This window comes from Trachypithecus francoisi, unplaced genomic scaffold, assembly GCF_009764315.1.
Source record: "Trachypithecus francoisi isolate TF-2019V2 unplaced genomic scaffold, Tfra_2.0 Lachesis_group20, whole genome shotgun sequence".
Classification (NCBI taxonomy): Eukaryota; Metazoa; Chordata; class Mammalia; order Primates; family Cercopithecidae; genus Trachypithecus; species Trachypithecus francoisi.
The window spans coordinates 15,880,438-15,901,682 of NW_022681466.1; the positions used below are offsets into that span (position 1 = coordinate 15,880,438).

General features: G+C 40.2%; 1 protein-coding gene across 7 annotated transcripts in view; it reads left to right on the forward strand.

Moving 5' to 3' along the window:
- GPATCH8 (G-patch domain containing 8) overlaps positions 1-21,245 on the forward strand; it is a 116,314-nt gene that overhangs the window by 37,623 nt on the left and 57,446 nt on the right. For 3 of the 7 annotated variants that reach the window (XM_033182742.1, XM_033182746.1, XM_033182743.1), the window contains exons 3-4: positions 3,685-3,702; positions 6,266-6,338. The exons of 1 other annotated variant lie outside the window; for it this stretch is intronic. Coding sequence is in view for 1 of the 6 variants with exons in the window: in XM_033182741.1 (XP_033038632.1) it covers positions 6,266-6,338 (73 nt within the window). In the remaining 5 variants the exon portion in view is untranslated. The remainder of the gene's footprint in view (positions 1-3,684; positions 3,703-6,265; positions 6,339-21,245) is intronic. 3 more of the 7 variants (XM_033182741.1, XM_033182748.1, XM_033182747.1) reach the window with 1 other exon arrangement.

A 21,245-nucleotide genomic window follows, 5' to 3' on the forward strand; every position in this document is an offset into this window, starting at 1 on the left:
CTGGACGCAGGGGCTTACCCCTGTAATCCCAGCACTTTGGGATGCTGAGGCGGGCAGATCACGAGGTCAGGAGTTCAAGAACAGCCTGACCAACATGGTGAAACCCTGTCTCTACTAAAAATAAAAAAAGAGCCAGGCGTGGTGGCACACGCCTGTAATCCCAACTACTCAGGAGGCTGAGGCAGGAGAATCGCTTAAACCTGGAAGGCAGAGGTTGCAGTGAGCCGAGATCATGCCACTGTACTCCAACCTGGGTGACAGAGCGAGACTCCGTCCCCAAAAAAAAAAAAAAATGCACCAGGCATGGTGGCTCACGCCTATAATCCCAGCACTTTGGGAGGCCGAGGCGGGTGGATCACAAGGTCAGGAGATCGAGACCATTCTGGCTAACACGGTGAAACCCCATCTCTACTAAAAATACAAAACTTAGCCGAGTGTGGTGGCACACGCCTGTAGTCCCAGCTACTCGGGAGACTGAGGCAGGAGAATCTCTTGAACCCGAGATTGTGCTACTGCACTCCAGCCTGGGCGAGACTCGATCTCAAAAAAAAAAAAAAAAAAAATGAGGGATCAGATGGGAGAATGACTTTAAGCTGTATAGAAGACAAAATGCCTGCATCATAGACTAAAAACATGTTGTTATTGTTGTGGTTGGAAGTGCAACTACCCATCAGCCATTAGTCGGTCCTTGCTCTACCTGACTGATTAAAATTCTTTCTTTATGGTTGTCAGGATGACAGGTTTAAAAATTAGTGTAAGCTTCAAACTTCAGTTGCTGATGTTTAGTTTGTTCATCTTAAGGATTTGGAAGTATATGTATAATTGGGTTTTGTCATGTTGCATATCTGTCTAGATCTGTGGACTCCACTAGTTCCAAACTGTAACTCTATAAGACTGCTGATTTGACATTTAGCAGTGACCATATATGGACTGCACTAGAAATAATGTGCTTCTTGGAGCTGAATGGTGTAGCATTACTATGTGGCTTTTCTCTCTAGTCTTCATTGTGTCATCTGTAGTGAGCTATAGAGTTTTTGTTTTGGGAATTTTTACAACTTGTTTGCATGGGTTCACCTAGTAGCCTTGGTTCTTGCTTATAGTCTTTAATACACAATCAGCAAAGCTTACAATCCACTCAAGAGACTTACTGTTTTGTCACTGTTGAAAATGGGCTAAATGATGTAAATTGAATGTGGCTGCAACTAAAACAAAATTCAGTATAGAATTAGTATTCATCCAGTCATGGGCATACCTGCAGCATGGTTTTCTCTTGAGACATAATAGGCTGTTTCCTACTGTAAAAACTTACAGCCAGCTTCATACAATTAAGTAATTTTTTTCCTGTGTTTTGGCAGGCTCTCATCATACATGTGTATTGGTGGTGCTCTTGCCAAAATGATCATTGTTACTGTGGTGGCATACAGCTTCATGGAGCAGAAAGTTTCTACTTGGTAATTAATAAAAATGTTGAGGAATGGCTGAAACAGTTAATAATGAAGTATTTTTAAATTGCTGATATTGTGTTTTCAGCATATTGGTAGTTGTTTATAATACAGATTTCTCATTTTCAAAGATCTTCCCACTTAAAAATTACATCCCTTTTCTAACATGTTTATTAAAGAAGAAGAAATGATAAAAATGTAGCATTTTAATGATATATTTATGTGTAGAAATGGGGGAGAAAAAAAGGCCAACTAAGGTAATCTAGGTGAAAAAGTTTTGAGTTTTCAGCATAGCTCCATGGTTTAACCAGAATTAGAAGAACTTCATTTCCAACCAAAGAACAGGCCACACAGCCACCATTTTGGGGTCTTGAGCAGAGAGAGAAAACAAGTAGGTGGTTTGTGAGAACTCTGAATTATGTAGAAAACCAGCTTTTCTGCATAATAAATAAGCTTTGCCTTATTTATTAAAGTTCGGATTTCTTTGGAATTCTTCCATGTACATTTAAATTGTATCAAGTTGACTTTAGAAGAAAAAAAAGTATAAACAGACTACCTCTATCATGCATCTTTGTTAGTTGTTAACCAGAGTATTTGAAATGAAAATATTTTCTGTAATTTATTTTTGGTTCTATGAGATTATAATTAAACCCCAAATTATATATTTAAAAAACAAAAACTGAAAGATTTTTAGTCATTATTATAGTAACTGAAATTAAGTAGAGAGTTACTTTTTTAAAAATTATTTTTAAAAATAATTACTACTTTGGAAATAAATTGGCTGGGCATGGTGGCTCACACCTGTAATCTCAGCACTTTGGGAGGCCGAGGTGGGAGGGCCACTTGAGAGCCTTGCAGGTCAAGGATGCGATGAGCTGTGACTGTGCTACTGCACCCTAGCCTGGGTGACAGAGTGAGATCCCGTCTCAAAAAAAAAAAAAAAAAAAAGGAACAAAGAAATTTAGTGTTCATTGCCCTTGTTCTGTCTAGATTACCTGTTTGAGCTGTAAGCTACTTGTGCCAACTTAGTGTTATAAATAGCATCCGTGGGCCAGTCGTGGTGGCTTATGCTTGTAATCCCAACACTTTGGGAGGCCAAGGCAGGCGGATCACTTGAGGTCAGGAGTTTGAGACCAGCCTGGCCAACGTGGTGAAACCCTGTCTCTCCTAAAAATACAAAAAAAATAATTGACCGGGTGTGGTGGCATGCTTCTATAGTCCCCGCTACTCAGGAGGTGGAGATTGTTGTGAACTGAGATTGCGCCACTGCACTCCAGCCTGCTACAGAGTGAGACTCTGTCTGGAAAAAAAAAAAAATCCTGGAATAATTGGCAAAAATTACAGTCGTAAGCAGAAAGAATAGATTGCTTGTTTCCCACAGACTGGTTATTGAGTTTCTTGTTCTTTCACAGAGAAAATTTTGATCATTTCAGAGGTAGACAAGTCTGGTTTGTTTTACTTTGTTATAAATTATTTTGGTGTGCCTCCTTGTGTTAGCTGTCATCCTTAAGCCTGTTGGATTTTTGATGAATGTTTATAAAACCTTATCTTAAGCCTATTGGATTTTTGATGAGTGTTTATAAAACCTTTTTTTTCTTTTATTGGTAGGAAGGGAGACCATACTGAATACTAGCCCTTCCTGCAGAGTCACAGAGCTGCCTTTTTTCCTCCAAAAGCAGGTAGTTTCAAATGATAGGAAAGGTCCAGTTTTTCTGTGTTGGTCATTCACTTACCCTAGGAGGTTGGTGAAGGGAGGGGATTCTGGGAGATGTGTCCATTGTTTCTGTTGTCTTTGTTATGACTGGAAGGACTTAGAGTGGCATGTTAAATATTTTATTATAGTCCCTGAGAAAGTATATTTAATTAAAGAACAGTTTTAAACTAAAGTTTTAGAAGAGAAATGCCACTACCATTTTCTATCAATGATTTTTTTTCTGAGAAGGTGACAGCCATCCTCTTGAGTGGTTTTGTAAAAGTGGTGCTAATGTGTATAACCTTAATTTTTTCTTTTTTTTCTCCCTCTCCCTTTAACATTTGCTTTTCCTTTCACTGTTGTCAGTCACAACACGCTGCTCTTGAATCTCTCAGCTGGTCTTGACTCGTGAATTTACTTATGCTTTCACTCTTGAATAAATACATTACTTGCAAGCAGTGAATTGAAAACAAGACAAAAAAAAAAAAACGACCATTAGTGATTGGACAGTTTCTTACTTTGTGTTACATTTAACTGTTCTTTTGACAGCCCAGTTTTTAAAGCCAGGTTCGTATGGAAATGCTTTCACTCCACTTGCACTGCTTTTGGAAATAGCATACTGCTTCATCTGTCTGTTTATTTTAGTGCATTCATAATATAACACAATCAGCATAATGTCTCATCTCCACTTAGCCAAAGATTGAGTTTTCTTTAAAAATAACAACAACAACAAAATGGTGGGGGGGAGCAACAATTTTTGTCAGCATTGTTTAATGCCTAAATCTTGGTGTCAAATATAGTCATGAGTCTGTTAAGAAATTAAACAATTATTTAATAAACCATATCTTCTTAGAGTCATTCTGCTATCCTTGTCCTTTCTAGAATTATTCAGTTGTAGGAATTACGATATGAAATAAGGATTTTCTGCACAGGTAAGTTTGCTTTCATAGTAGTAAAATAAGGGCCTGTTTACCTTTTTGTTTTCTGCTAACATTACTTATATTGAGACTTTTAGTCTTTTCTTTTTTAGGGGGTAATAAAGTTATAAATAGTTAGACACTGAGCACTGGGTAAGGGAATGCTTTTCCTGGCAGTTCAGTTTGGAGCGGGGAAGGGAAGAAGCCGCAGCAGCAGTAGTGTTATATTAAGTTTTTGTAATGTGTAGTAATGTGGAAGTCAGTGCTTGGAATCAGTAGTGTTTCTAATTCTTTCAGATGGTATGGAGCAAAAATAACTTGCAGCAAACTTTTGTGCACCATAATGATTTTATATGTATATTTGAAACAATATGTTTTGTTTTAGAAACAAATTTTTTATTATAATTTGCCTCCAGGTTTTGCTTTTAAAAAAGTATCTTGGATTCATGCCTGTAATCCCAGTACTTTGAGAGGCTGAGGAGGGAGGATTGCTTGAGCCCAGGAGTTCTAGATCATCCTGGGCAATATAGCGAAATCTCATCTCTACAAAAAATAAAAAAATTATCCAGGCATAGTGATGTATACCCATAGTTACAGCTACTCATGAGGCTGAGGTGGGAGGACTGCCTGAGCCCAGGAGGTAAAGGCTGCAGTTAGCTATAATTGCACCACTGCACACCAGCCTGGGCAGCAGAGCAAGACGCTGTATTTAAAAAAAAAAAAAAGTGTCCTGATTTTTCCCCATCAACGAAATAATTAGCTGCTTAGCCCAGTTTTCCAGGTTGCATGCTGTCATAAACTTATAGAAGGAAATTGTCCTTAAACAAACAAACAGAGCATATGGGAGGCTTAATCTTCTTCTAACTTCTGGTTAAAGAAGGTAACAGTAAAAAAATGTTTTTCTTTCCTCGCGAGTTCAAAGAGCACTTTATCATTGAATATGGAGATGTCAGACAAACAGTTTAATGTGCAATATTTGGTTTTAATGCAGAAATTTGTGGTTTAGTCAGCTTTATAAATTGACTTCAGGAAATATGAGATTTTCAAATGATTTACCTTTGTTTTCTGCTAACATTACTTTTATTGCGACTTTTAATCTTCTGTGGATTAATACTATAAATTACATTCTAATACATATAGAATACTTTGTGTTTAGAATTTTTCAGTGTTGTCCGTTGGATGAATAGCATCATTTTTTCTGATATACAGTTAGTGCTTATTTTTAGCCTTGTCTTGGTACTTCACAATAACTGTAAAAAGCAAAGAATTGGACAAAGGGCTGCAGATGTTTCCAATACCTTGACCTCTTAAACGAAAGCTGACATTTAATTGTTGTTTCTAGCAATTTTTTCATGCAGTTTACATTGAAATACCTTTTTGAATGTGCTCCTGGGAAGATGAGACATTATGTATGTTGGTTTCTCCCCCCTACATGCACTAATGGTTCTTTACTGTTAACTTATTGCTAGGCCTGTTTCATTCTAACATCTTAGCATTTTTGTTAGACTACATGTTGAAATGCATCACTCAGTCTGTGCTTGAGCTCATTTTATTTTTCTGTTTAATCAACTTAATTTCTTGTTTTACTAACCTCACTGTTTTTTCAGTTTAATATTGGCTGCATGCTAGTTAAATATTTATATTATATATATTATTATTATTTTTTTAAACCAATCAAGTCTAGCCTGGATTTTGCTCTGATTGTTTTTTCATTTCTAGTGGTGGGGCAGTCTTACACTTACAACTTACTTTGTATCATGAAAGCCTGACACATAAACAAAACAACTGAACACAATGTAGATTTTCTTTTAAAAAAAAAAAAAATCTTAAAGTGGTGCTGTTTAGGTGGTGGATATGACTGTATAAGTACCTTGATTTTATGCTTTTTAATGTTATTTTAAAACTTCATAAATGTATTCTTCCCCTTTTCCCTTTCCCCTTTTTCTCCATTTTAAGATGTTATATACAAAAGTTGCCCAGCACACCATCAGAAAGGACCCTTACCCCATATGTTCTTGCCATATAAAATACTAGCCAGCTTTTCTTTTTACATTAATGTCCCTCTTATTGGGCACATTTACCCTATTATTAGCACCTTTTTGCATGCATATATGTAGAAGTATCTCTTGCTCATCATCTGTTTAAATGTCTCTAGGAAGGGAAGAATATATTATTGGAATATTTTTGGTTTGTCTCTCTGTTCTGTCTGTCAGGATAATATTGGACACCGCTTACTCCAGAAACATGGGTGGAAGCTGGGCCAGGGATTGGGAAAATCTCTTCAGGGTAAGTGTTTACATTTATCAAAGAAAAAGAAAGAAAACCATTTCTGATGCAGATGTTGTACCTGAATATATTTGTTGTGTTTTTAAAAAGTGCTTGGGTTTCTCCCCCCTGCCCTTTTCCCCTTAGAATAGTCTATTTGTCCTATAACTATATTTTAAGTCACCGTTAAGCCTGTATATTTGCCAGTAATTTACAAGAGTAAGCTGCTATATCATCGAAACTTGCAAGTCAAACATACTGTGTGTGGCTCAGCCTGTTTTACTTTTTTTTTTTTTTTTTTTTTTTGGTGGAGGTGATGGGTGGGTGGAGTAAAAGGAATGCAAAATATCAGAGTATGCTTTCTTTGTGCTATTTAGTAATGTATTGTGGGTTCCGTACTATAAAGAGAATCATTCAGTAGCAGAATTTAATTTTTATCATTTTAAATTCTCCCTGAAGCTGGTGATTGCCCTGGCTCTTTTGCTCTGCAATAAGTAATTTATGTAGTGGTAGAAAAAAAAAACTAACCTCCAAGAAACATAAAATGAAAGCAGAGGTTTTTGAGGGCTCTCTGAGCAGAGAGGTTATTTCTCAGGTTCCTATCAAAATCTGGAAAATGTATGGCTTAACGTTTCCGTTGCATTTGTTACTCTGTTTATACCAGTCATTTGGATTAAAAACAAAATACTAATATTTCAGCTTCTGAGTTCTCCCTAGTTGAAAACCAACCAACTGCATTCACTTTTTAGCTCTCTCAGATTCAAGAGCTACTGTTTGTTCTTTGCAGATGTGATGTGAATGCTACCTCAGAAATTACGGGAATTGGTCAGGCACGTGGCTCATGCCTGTAATCCCAGCACTTTGGGAGGCTGAGGCGGGTGGATCACGAGGTTAGGAGTTCAAGACCAGCCTGGCCAACATGGTGAAACCCTGTCTCTACTAAAAATACAAAAATTAGCCAGGCGTGGTGGCACATGCCTGTAGTCCCAGCTCGGGAGGCTGAGGCAGAGAATTGCTTGAATCTGGAAGGCAGAGGTTGCAGTGAGCCAAGATCACGCCACTGCACTCCAGCCTGGGCGACAGAGTGAGACTCTGTCTCAAAAAAAGAAAAAAAAAGAAATTATGGGAATCATTGTGCCTCTACATCTGATCATGTGGGAGCTTATTGTATAATAGGCATCTTTGGGGAGAAGTGTGCTACTGTTGACTAGTTCTTTGATTTTGGAAATGAATTTTCACAGTTTGAATGCCAGAGTCTGATCAATTCAAGTGTGTTGAGAGGAACACAAGGACAGGTGTAGTGGCTAATGTCTGTAATCCCAGCAGTTTGGGAGGTTGAGGCAGGAGGATTGTTTGAGGCCAGGTGTTCAAGACCAGACTGGGCGAGATAGCAAGACCCTGTCTTGATTTTTTTTAAAGAAAAAGTTAACTAATTAAAAAGAGAAACCAAGAGGACAGGGCTTGAAATAGGATGTTTCAGTTATTTATTTATTTATTTATTTTTTTTTTTGAGACAGAGTCTCACTCTGTCGCCCAGGCTAGAGTATAGTGGTGTGATCTCGGCTCATTGCCAGCTCCGCTTCCCAGATTCACGCCATCCTCCTGCCTCAGCCTCCCGAGTAGCTGGGACTACAGGCTCCAAATTAGCCACCATGCCCGGCTAATTTGTTGTAGTTTTATAGAGACGGGGTTTCACTGTGTTAGTCAGGATGGTCTTGATCTCCTGACCTCGTGATCCGCCCACCTTGGCCCCCCAAAGTGCTGGGATTACAGGCTTGAGCCACTGTGCCCGGCCAGGATGTTTCAGTTATTAAAACCTTTAATTTTAAAATTCTACTTCTACAAATTCTATTCATCGGTGACACATGGGAGATGCTCAATAAATATGTTTTAATGAAATATTCGTTACTAAGCATTAACCTATTCTTTCGGGGAAGTAGAAATATTTAATTACCTTTAAACTTATTTTCCTTCCAGTGGCACAAGAACGCTTTGCAAACAATACAAAGAATACTCTGATTAAGAGCAATTCATATGGGATAGACCACATATTTTATAAGAGCCTAGAAGAGAGAAGATAATCAGGACTGAGATAGAGATGACTTTTTGATAGAATTTGTCCCAGTGGTTTGCATAGTTTTAAGTGTTGGGTTGACTTGAATGGAGGTGATTGCTTTAGAAGAAGATGAGAAGACTAGATTTGCTTTTCTCTCCAATTTGAAATACCTCTTCTATTCGAGGACACCCAGGAACATTGTTGATTGTTATTCTCTTTGTTCAGGCACACAAGGTGGGGCTGTTTCATAGTGGCTAGCAAATCTGTTTGAATCCCAGAATTTTTCATGTTAAGCCTCAGAGACTTTAATGTACAACTAGAACCTGCAGAGAGAAAGGAGGGGGAAGAGATAGATGAGTGTTTAAGAAAGGATAGGTAAATGGCTACTCACCTACTTTGGGTGATCCAAAGTTATTTTCAATTTTTGTTTTTAAGATTTTAGGCAGGGTGCTGCGGCTTATGCCTGTAATGTCAGCACTTTGGGAGGCTGAGGCAGGAGGGTTGCCTGAGCCCAGGAGTTTGAGACCAGCCTAGGCAACATAGACCCCATCTCTATCTCCCCCTATACCACACCCCTCAAAAATTAGTTGGGCTTGGTAGTCCATGCCTGTGGTGTCAGTTACTCAAGAGGTTTGAGGTAGGAGGATTGCCTGAGCCCGGAAAGTTGAGGCTGCAGTGACCCTTGATTGCACCACTACACTCCAGCCTGGGTGACGGAGACTCTGTTTCACAAAAACAAAAACAAAAACAAAAACAAAAAAGAACAGTTTAGAATTTTGGTTCCCTTTGAACTTTGAGCTTCTTGAAAAGAGGAATTAGGTTTTATCCATATTTTACCTCCATTTCCATGGTAACAGATATATATAGTAAGTACTCAATAACTCATAAATCTATTAATTTAAAAATTCAAGGGAAATTTAGGCCAGGCGCGGGTGGCTCACGCCTGTAATCCCAGCACTTTGGGAGGCCGAGGCGGGTGGATCACAAAGTCAGGAGATCGAGACCATCCTGGCGAACTCGGTGAAACCCCGTTTCTACTAAAAATACAAAAAATTCGCCAGGCGTGGTGGCGGGCACCTGTAGTCCCAGCTACTCGGGAGGCTGAGGCGGGAGAATGGTGTGAACCTGGGAGGCGGAGGTTGCAGTGAGCCGAGATCGCGCCACTGCACTCCAGCCTGGGCGGCAAAGCTAGACTTTGTCTTAAAAAAAAAAATTTTTTCAAGGGAAATTTAAAGCTCATTTGAAGGGCTTTTTTCTTTTTAATTGTTAAAAAACAGATAACATAGCTGGGTGCAGTGGCTAGCGCCTGAAATCCCAGCACTTTGGGAAGCTGAGGCAGAAAGATTACCTAAGGCCAGGAGTTGAGACCAGCCTGGGCAATATAGCAAGACCCCCATCTCTACAGAAAAAAATGTTTTTTTTATTTCCTGGGCTTGGTGGCACACACCTATAGTCCCAGCTATTAGGGAGGCTGAGGCGGGAGGGTCACTTTTGCCCAGGAGTTCAAGGATGTAGTGAGCTATGTTTGGGCCATCGCACTCCAGCCTAGGTGACAGAGCGAGACCCTCTGTTTAAAAAAAATAAATAAAACTCACCCTTTCCAAAACATATAACAAAATTTAGCACCTTAATCATTTTTAAGTGTACAGTTATGTATGTAGAGTATATCCACATTGTTGGTGTGAAGTCCATCTGTTTTAAATGATTAGTATCTTTATTCTCCAAAAAGAATGGAGCCTTATTCTGTTTCCAACATTAAGAATTGAGTTTGTTTCATAACTGGCTGTTTTTTTCCTAGTGTCAGATTCAACAGTGTACATGCAGGCATTGTGCTGTTTTCTCTCACATATCGCTTTCTGTAGTACCCACATAATTTAACCTAGAATATATCCGCATTTATTGTGTATTGAGGCAATTTATGACAGATTTATTTGACCACACTAAACCGTTGATATAAATAACCACTCAAGAAAGCCCTGTCACTCAAGCGTAAACAGTAATGCCTCCTTGGTATTTTATAGACTAGGAATTGCATGTAACTTCTCGGCTTATGCTTTTGTAAGTTTTTCACATTGACTAGTTCATTGTCAACTTTCCTTTTTATTTGAGTTTAGAACTCTTAACATATGTTACATACAACCATCTACTAAAATTTTAAGCCTGGTCCTTTTGGGCTTTTTTGTCAAAGGTTTAAAAATTATTTTGACCCATTCAAGGCTTTTGCCAACAAAAGTTGCAGTTCTTGGGGCTCCAGTGCTGATGTCTTGTCACTGAATAGATTGGAGAATAAGACATGCAGACTCTGGAATGAAGTTGTCTGTGGCTGTACTTTGTAAACTGAGTTTATTTTTGTACTCATATTTTCTTATTCACGTTTCATTCTCCCTTAGTATTTGTTAAAATATTTCAGAAAATTTTTAAAAAGTTATTATATATGGCAGATACTTGTTAGTATTTAAAAATAAAAGACCTGAAGAAAAGATAATGTTGACAAGATAACTGAAGGAAACAACACACAAAAAACACTACCGATGAGAAATATAATGAACAATTATTTGTTATAGAAACAGGATGTGTGTAATTCAGAATAAAGCAAGAATGAATGACAGTTGTATTTTGTAGCATTTAGACTGGATTCAGTTCTGGAAGTTGTTTTATAACCTTTTGTCAGCTTTGAAATGGAATGTAGTTCAAAATTTTATTTTTCTGTGAAATACATTTAGTCAGTAGGTGTAGCCCAGAAATGGTGCCGAACTTTTTTTGTTACATTGTGTAAGTGCTATTTGATGATTTGGCTGATTCTTTGGTGACAGACAAAAGTTTACTTCCTAAGAAAAATGAATGGGGTCTGATATTATTTCCTATCTCACCCTGTCTGGAAGTTTCGATGAGTACATTGAGACAACCAATGCATATTTACTGACCTAACACTACATTCTAGTTATAGCAGCAGTAAATACCATAAGACATGGAGAGAGTAGATAAGACATGGTTCCTGACTTTCAGGTTTATTTCCCAGTCCCTAAAGTCTTGTTTTTTTTTTTTGAGACGGAGTCCTGCTCTGTCCCCCAGGCACGATCTCGGCTCACTGCAAGCTCCGCCTCCTGGGTTCACGCCATTCTCCTGCCTCAGCCTCCTGAGTAGCTGAGACTACAGGCGCCCGCCACCTCGCCCGGCTAGCTAATTTTTTGTGTTTTTAGTAGAGACGGGGTTTCACCATGTTAGCCAGGATGGTCTCAATCTCCTGACCTTGTGATCCGCCCATCTCGGCCTCCCAAAATGCTGGGATTACAGGCATGAGCCACCGCGCCCGGCAAGCCTTGCTTTTTTTTAACTGCTGTAGACCTTTGAAGTTTCCTTGAAGCCAAGGATGATGTTTTCAACTTTAGTGTACTCCTTTCATACTTAAGTATGTAATCAGTCTGTATATTTAATTAAAAAATTATTTCAACTCCTTGTGAGTAGGGAGTCTCACTAATTTTTGTGTAAAAGTACTTAGTGCAGGGTGTAATGGCAGTTTGTTAACGTTTGGAAATACAAGATCTGGGTTTGAGTTTGGCACTACCATTTCCTATGAGTAAAGGGACAAGGTACCATAACTGAATTATTTTCCTCAGCAATAAATGGAAGTTAAAATCTTTGCCTGTCTTCTTAAAGAGTAGTTATGAAAACAAAGTAAGTGAACTCATATTATACAGACTATAAAAATGTCATATATGCTTATTATTAACACCTATTGTATAGTATGTAGTTATTTTAACTGAATAGAGATAAGCATCCTAAGGGCTTCCAAGGTTCAGTAATAGTTAATATGCTTTCTATATGCTTTATAAGGTGCTTTATATATGGACTTCAGGATCTGTGCTTTTGATGTTGGATGTGTTTTAGAGTCCCTAAATCCCTAATTTTGGTGTCTGGTTCACTAATTCTGAGCTCACTAGTCATCTCTACTGCTGAGTCTAACTTCTGAAAAATCTAACATCTAGAAACAGCCTCAGTCACTCAGTCGTGGCATTGGGACAACTGAATAACAACCCAGAATTTTAAAAGTCGGGTGCCCATTGTCGTTCCTTACCCCACATAAGTTTCAAGTGAATGAGAGGTTTAAATGTAGAAAATGAAATCATAAAGTTACTAGGATGAACAATGGTAGAATTATTATCTTAAAATAATATTTGAATTAGAAAACCTTTTCTAAGCATAACCCAAAACTTAGAAGCCATTAAGAAAAGGAAAAGGCCAGGCACAGTGACTTAAACACCTGTAATCCCAGGACTTTGGGAAGCGAAGGTGGGAAGATCACTTGAGGCCAAGGGTTCAAGACCAGCTTGGGCAACAACAAGACCCCGTTTCTACAAAAAATTTAAAAAATAGATTAACTGGGCATGGCGGCGTGCATCTGTATTTCTAGCCATTCGGAAGGCTGAGGCGGGAGGATCCCTTGACTCCAGGAGTTCGAAGTTGCAGTGAGCTGTGATCATGCCACTGAATTCCAGCCTGGGCAGCAGAGCAAACCTGTCTCAAAAAAGGAAAGGATAAGTTTGGCTATATTTCATCATAAACAAAGTCAACAAACAGACTGGGGAAAATATCTGTAATATCTCATTATAGGCAAAGAACAACTTTCCTTCAGGTATTTATCAGTTTGAGAAAGACCAGCGTTAGCCTGGTAAGATTATAGGAAAATAGGTACTTACATCATAGCCATGAAAATATCAACTAGTGAAAACCATTACAGGAGACAACTTGGATTACTTAAAAATTAAAATGGATGTATTCTTGAATCCAGCAAATCTAGCTTTTTTTTTTTTTTTTTCAGACAAGGGTCTTGCTTTGTTGTCTAGGCTGGAGTACAGTGGTGTAATCATAGCTCACTACAGCCTTGGTCTTCTGGACTCAAGTGATCCTCCTGCCTTAGACCCATGGGTAGTGGGGACTACAGGAACATGCCACCATGGCAAATTTTTTTTTTTGGCGGGGGGGGGGGCGGGCAGAGTCTTGCTCTATCACCCAGTGCAGTGGCACAATCTCGGCTCACTGCAAAGTCCACCTCCCGGGTTCACGCCATTCTCCTGCCTCAGCCTCCCGAGTAGCTGGGACTTCAGGCGCCTGCCACCACGTCGGCTAATTTTTTGTATTTTTTTTTTTTTTTAGTAGAGACGGGGTTTCAGCATGTTAGCCAGGATGGTCTCCATCTCCTGACCTCGTGATCCCCCCACCTTGGCCTCCCAAAGTGGTGAGATTACAGGCATGAGCCACTGCACCCAGCCCACACCTAATTTTTAAGAAATTTCTTGTAGAGACCAGGTCTCACTATGTTGCCCAGGCTGGTCTTGAACTCCTGGGCTCATGTGATCCTCCAGCCTTGGACTCCCATAGTGCTGGGATTGTAGGTATGATCTACCATGCCTGGCCTTTTCATGCAATTAACAAAATGTTTAGGATATAAAATTCTTAAGCATTTCTTCCTGGTTGCTAAATAATTAATATGATTGTTAACACACAGTTGCTTTCTGTATAACAACATGTACATTCCTTTTGTTGATACTGAAGCAGCTTTTTCAAAGTTTTGCTTGTTTTATTTGGAATATATCTCCAGACATCTCACACATCATTTTAAGAACATTGTTTTAAGTTTTGGGATTGAAATAAATAAATGTACAAATTTTACTTTGTAAAATCATCAGCCAAAACATATGTTGAGAGAGATGAACATTCTCTGTAGCTTGTATAGTAAAACTGAGGCATTTTATTGTGAAATATTAAAGTGGTGCATTCTGTGGGTATACAGGAGTGTGCCTGTATGTTTATGTTTGTATTTACTTGACCATGAAGATAAAAATTTTTGTAAAGATAGACTCTCTGAAGGGAAACTGAGTTGCATTTTACCATATTTTAAAAATTTGGGCCGGTTGCAATAGCTGACACCTGTAATCCCAGCACTGGAAGGCCGAGGCAGGCCAATCACCTGAGGTCAGGAGTTCAAGACCAGCCTGGCCAACATGGTGAAACCCCTTCTCTACTAAAAATACAAAAATTAGCTGGGTGTGGTGGCATGTGCCTGTGATCCCAGCTACTCAGGAGACTGAGACAGGAGAATCCCTTGAACCCAGCAGGTAGAGGTTGTAGTGAGCCAAGATTGTGCCACTGCACTCCAGCCTGGGCAACAAAGCAAGACGCTGTCTCAAAAAAAAAAAAAAAATTTATATACTTGTATTACTATTCAAAAAATGTAGTTATTTGAGAAAAGACCTAAAGAGGGCAGAATGAAAACAGAGTAGAGTTGGGGGTATTTCTTTGGTTTTATTTATGTATACCTCCTTGCCAGTCTTATTTCAGTTAGGAAATAAATACTGAATACGGTGTAGGGTAAGGCCTGCATTACGTAAGTCTCAACTATGTTTAGACTACATTTTATGACTAAAGGAAAATTATACTTTTTTTTTCCCCCATTGGAGATGAGGTCTTTCTATATTGTACAGGCTGGTCTCAAACTCCTGGCCTCATGCAGTCTTCCCACCTTGGCCTTGCAAAATGCTAGGATTACAGGCAGAAAACTAGATTTGAATTCAGTAGAATATAATAGAAACATGTAATGTTACAATTTAGGCTTTATTGTTAAATTAGAATATGAATTAATATTGCACTGACTTCTGTCCTGGTGCGGTGGCTCGTGCCTGTAATCCCAGCACTTTGGGAGGCTGAGGCAGGAGGGTAGCTTGAGGCCAGGAATTCAAGACCAACCTAGACAACATAATAAAACCTTGTCTTAACAGAAATAGAAAAATTAACCAGGTCTGATGACACACACCTAACTACTTGGGTAGTAGCTAGCTACTTGGTAGGCTGAGGCGAGAGAATTGCTTGAGCCCTAGTGTTGGAGGTTATAGTGAGCTGTGATGTGCCACTGCACTTCCTGCCTTCCAGCCTGGGCAACATAACTAGACCTGTCTCTATGAATAAATAAGCAAGACCTGTCTCAATCACTATAAATATTTTACTAATTTCTTAAGAAAAATCATTTTTTGTCTGGGCGTGGTGGCTCACACCTGTAATCCCAGCACTTTGGGAGGCTGAGGCAGGTGGATCACCTAAGCCCAGGAGTTCGAGACCAGCCTGGCTAACATGGCGAAACCCCGCCTCTACTAAAAATACAAAATTAGCAGGGCATGGTGGCGAGTACCTGTAATCCCAGCTACTCAGGAGGCTGAGGCAGGAGGATTGCTTGAACCTGGGAGGCGGAGGTTGCAGTGAGCTGAGTTCGTGCCATTGCACTCCAGCCTGGGTGACGAGCAAAACTCCGTCAAGAAAAATCATTTTTTGAGAAAATATTTTCATTAATATTATAGTGACATAGACACATTTTTCTGAATAATCTTTACAGAAGCTAAGTTGTCTTTCTATCTTACTTCCCCTTTTCAATTCGTGTTTTCCTTTATAAAAAGGAAATAATGCTTAATATTTATTATGTGCCAAATATTGATCTAGAGTCCGAATGTTTTGCACCATCTCATTTAATGAAATAGATATTAGTATGCTCATTTTATTTTATTATTTATTTATTTTTTTGAGATGGAGTTTCACTCTTGTTGCCTAAGCTGTAGTGCAATGGCGCGATCTCAGCTAACCGCAACCTCTACCTCCTAGTTCAAGCAATTTTTCTGCATCAGCCTCCCGAGTAGCTGGGATTACAAGCATGAGCCACCACGCCCAGCTAATTTTGTATTTTTAGTAAAGATGGGATTTCTCCGTGTTGGTCAGGCTGGTCTCGAACTCCCGAACTCAGGTGATCTGCCCGCCACGGCCTCCTGCAGTGCTAGGATTACAGGCGTGAGCCACCACACCCGGCCACTCATTTTGTAAATTGAAAGTTTTGGAAAAATGACACAGCTACTAAGTGTCTGCCATTCAACTATAAGCCTGACTTTGAAATCAATATTTATACCTTTTCCCTTCTTAGGAAAAGTTGATACTGAAAATGGGAATAGGTTGGTGGGGGGATAGCAAACATTTAGCTCCCCCAAATCACAAATCAAGGTATGGATTGTCAGGAAGGCTTAGTTATAAACAGAGCTGGTGTATTTGAAGAAGCATGTAGCTATAATCTCTGTTTCCTGATAATTAAATGAGTCCTGGAGTCTTTTTTTTTTTTTTGAGACGGAGTCTTGCTTTTTCACCCAGGCTGGAGCACTGCAAGCTCCGCCTCCCGGGCCCACGCCATTCTCCTGCCTCAGCCTCCCGAGTAGCTGGGACCACAGGTGCCCACCACCGTGCCCGGCTAATTTTTTGTATTTTTGGTAGAGATGGGGTTTCACCGTGTTAGCCAGGATGGTCTCGATCTCCTGACCTTGTGATCCGCCCGCCTCAGCCTCCCAAAGTGCTGGGATTACAGGCGTGAGCCACCGCGCCCGGCGGGTCCTGGAGTCTTTATACAGTTGCCAAAGGCAACCATAATTTCAGTTATTCACGATCCACATTTAGTAAAATAAAATATAGAGCCTGTAGATGTGGGGAAAAGAAAGATCAGACTGTTACTGTGTCTATATAGAAAGAAGTAGACATAAGAGGCTCCATTTTGTTCTGTATTTGAGATGCTGTTAATCTGTGACCCTACCCCCAACCTTGTCCTTGCAAGAGACCTGTGCTGTGGTAACTCAAGGTTTAAAGGATTTTGGGCTGTGCAGGGTGTGCTTTGTTAAACAAGTGCCTGAAGGCAACTTGCTGGTTAAAAGTCATCACCCATCTCTTAATCTCAAGTACCCAGGGACACGTACACTGCCAAAGGTTGCAGGGACCTCTGCCTAAGAAAGCTGAAATATGGCCTCGTGGGATGGGAAAGACCTGATCGTCCCCCAGCCTGACACCCGTGAAGGTTCTGTGCTGAGGAGGACCAGTACAAGAGGAAAGAAGGCCTCGTGGCGGTTGTTGGCGGTTGAGATAGAGAAAAGCATCTGTCTCCTGCCTGTCCCTGGGCAATGGAACATCTTGGTGTAAAACCGGATTGTACGTTCTGTTTACTGAGAAAGGAGACAATCCGCCTTAGGGCGAAAGGTGGGACTTGCTAACAGTGCTGCTGTTTATGCACTAAAAAGGTTTATGAAGGTGTTTGCATATGCATATCAAGACAGCACTTTTCCTTAAACTTATTCATGTCACAGAGATCTTTATTCATATGTCTTACTGCTGACCTTCTCCCTAAGATGATCCTATAATCCTGTCACTTCCCTTTTTCTAAGATGGTAAAGATAATGATCAATAAATACTAAGGGAACTCAGAGACCGGTGTGGGCGTGGGTCCTCTGTATGCTGAGCGCTGGTCCCCTGGGCCCACTTTTTCTTTCTCTATACTTTGTCTCTGTGTCTCATTTCTTTCCTCAAGTCTCTCGTTCCACCTAATGAGAAGCGCCCACAGGTGTGGAGGGGCAGGCCACCCCTTCAGTAGAGCCTTTGACCTTTTTAATAGAATAAATATAGAGAAGAGGCCCAGATAATAAACAAGATTCATCAGAATTGGCAGTCTACAGTAAGAGGTTAGGTTTTAGGGATAAAACAGAAAAGGAAAGGACCGGACGTGGTGGCTCACCCCTGCAGCCCCAGCACTGTGGGAGACCAAAACAGGAGGATTGCTTGAGGCCAGGAGTTCAAGACTAGCCTAGGGAACATAGCGAGACCCTGTCTCTACAAAAATTAAAATAAATACAAAGATGAAAGGGATCGCAGGAGAGGAGACTGAATGAGAATGGTGAACTTGCCTGTAATCCCAGCACTGTCAGAGGCCGAGGCGGGCAGATCACCTGAGTTCAGGAGTTCGAGACCAGCCTGACCAATACAGAGAAACCCCGTCTCTACTAAAAATTCAAAATATAGCCACGTGTGTTGGTGCATGCCTGTAATCCCAGCTACTCTGGAGGCTGAGGCTGGCGAATTACTTGAACCAGGAGGCAGAGGTTGCGATGAGCCAAGATCGCACCATTACACTACAGCCAGGGCAACAAGAATGAAACTCCATCTCAAAAAAAAATAAATAAATAAAATGAGCATACTAATATCTATTTAATTAAATGAGACGGTGCAAAACATCCACACTCTAGATCAGTATTTGGCACATAATAAATATTGGGCATTATTTCCTTCTTTTAAAGGAAAACATGAATTGAAAGGGAAAGTAAGATAGAAATAGAATAGGAAGGGACTACTTGTTTCTCAGTATGGAGATCATCACATTTAAAGGATAAATGAAAAGACCTTAAATGTGAGTTAAGTCATGACAAAATAACAATCAGAAAAGAAGTTGCAGTTCCAGTGGCATGTGCCTGTAGTCCTAGTTACTCAAAAGGTTAAGGCAGAAGGATCAGTTAAGCCTGGGACTTTAAGTCCAGCCTGGGCAACTAGACCCATTCTAAAAATTAGGCAAGGTAATGCACACTTACATTCCTAGCTGTCTGGGAGGCTGAGGTGGGAGGATTGCTTGACTCTAGGATTTGAAGGTTACAGTGAGCTATGATTGTGCCACTGCACTCCAACCTGGGCAACAGAGCAAGACCTTTTCTCTAAATAATAATAAAATACTATAAGGGTTCAAAAGAACAATAACTAGGGGTGACTTCACTAAGAAGTCCTGAGGAGGGAGGAATAGATATTACCAAAGACAGGAGATACTGATGTATACAAGGTAATTGCAGTTGACAAAGAGTAGGCATGGCTAGTGGAGCGATTGTGTCCATGGTGTAGTGGATTTTATGCATTTTTTAACAGAAGAAACCACCTCAATTTTTTTTTTAATGTTAAACTTCAGTATATGAAAGAGCGGGGAACCCACCAGTTGTTTTGATTGAAGCAGAGTTCTAGGTCTCCAAGAACAGTTTAAAAACTGTAACTAGGCTGGGCACGATGGCTCAATCTAGGCTTAGTCAAACTAGGCTGGGCACGATGGCCTATAATCCCCAACACTTCGGGAGGCCGAAGTGGAAACATCTTTTGAACTCAGGAGTTTGAGACCAGCCTGGGCAACATAGTGAGACCTCGTCTCTACCAAGAAAAAAAAATTAGCGTGGCATGGTGATGTGCACCCTTAGTCGCAGCTACTTGACAGTTTAGGTGGGGGAATCACTTGAGGCCATGAAGTTGAGGCTGCAGGGAGCCATGTTGTTGCCAGTATACTCCAGCCTGGATGACAGAGTGAGAGCATGTCTCAAAACACACACACACACACACACACACACACACACACACCTATAACTAGAAGGGAGAAATGGGAAATATTAGTATGGGCACAAATCTCATATGCTTAGCATATACATCTCATCATATACGCTAATCACTTAATAATATCTCATTTAAATCTTACAATAAGCCCCTGAGAGAATTACTGTTGTTCCCATTTTGTGGAAGAAACTGAGTCTTAGAGAAGTCTAGTATGTTGCCCAAGGATGAGCAACCAGTAAACTATGGAATCAGGATTCAGATGTCAGTTCTTCTGCCTCCAAAGGTCATGCCACACTGAATGTGGAAGGCTTTAGTGCTCCTCCAATCTGGAATTGTATTTTGTAAGCCAAAGGCACTTTGATCAGGGCAGAGGTATAGACTTATAGCAAGAAGAGATACTGAAGGCCGGGTGTGTTGGCTCACACCTGTAATCCTTGCACTTTAGGAGGCCAATGTGGGTGGATGCTTGAGCTCAGGAGTTCAGGACCAGCCTGGGCAACATGGCAAAACCCCGTCTTAAAATACAAAAAAAAAATTAGCTGGATGTGATGGCGTGCGCCTGTAGTCCCAGCTACCTGGAGGACTGAGGTGGGAGGATCACTTGAGCCCAGAAGGTCAAGGTTGCAGTGAGCTGAGATCATGCCACTGCACTCCAGCCTGAGTGCAAAGTGAGACCCTATCTCAAAAAAAAAAAAATTGAAGATAAGTTAAAATGCATTATACAGTTGAGAAGTTTATTTTGAGGATTCCAAAATGTTTTAATGATAGGGCTGAAACCCAAACCCAAATTCTTTGATTTGCCATCTAAATCTCTTTTCATTTCCCCAGCCAGGCATTGGTGGTGGAAATTAAATAATAATCTGGTCAAGGTATGTCTGAGGATGGAGATGGAAAACCATTTAGAAAGTTGTCTGGGTATGAATATAGGTAAGGACTTGAAAGAGTAATAGCAGTGGAAATTGAAAGGAAGGTATAACTATGAAGGCTGATAAAACAAGTCAACTATGAAGACAATATATAGTCAGTTTATGCATATGTTTGACTAACAAGCCCCTGTTCACTAGATTTAGTGTTAATCCTTTATAATAGCCATCATTTATTGTTTACTGAGTGCTTAGATATGGATTTTCTAACTTCAGTCCTCTTCGAGGTAGATATTCCCATTTTACAGGTGAGAAAATTGACATTCTGAGCAATACTTTGCCCAAGATCTTTTTTTTTTTTTTTTGAGATGGAGTGTTGCTCTGTCACCCAGGCTGGAGTGCAGTGGTGCAATCTTGGCTCACTGCAACCTCCACCTCGCTGGTTCAAGCAATTCCCCTGCCTCAGCCTCCCAAATAGCTGAGATTATAGGTGCACGCCACCATACCCAGCTAATTTTTCTGTATTTGTATTAGAGACGGAGTTTCACTGTGTTGGCCAGATTGGTCTCGAACTCCTGACCTCCGCCCGCCTTGGCCTCCCAAAGTGCTGGGATTATAGGCGTGAGCTACCACGCCCAAGATCTTCTAGCAAATAAGTGGTAGAATCATGGTGCCAAAACCTATGCTTGTAACAAATATGCTGTAATGTACCTAAACTGTAGGTGCTAGCTTATTTGTCTATCCTGGAGAGATATGATGGTGGTGAGAAATACCAGTGCCACTGAATTGAAATATACAGTAGTT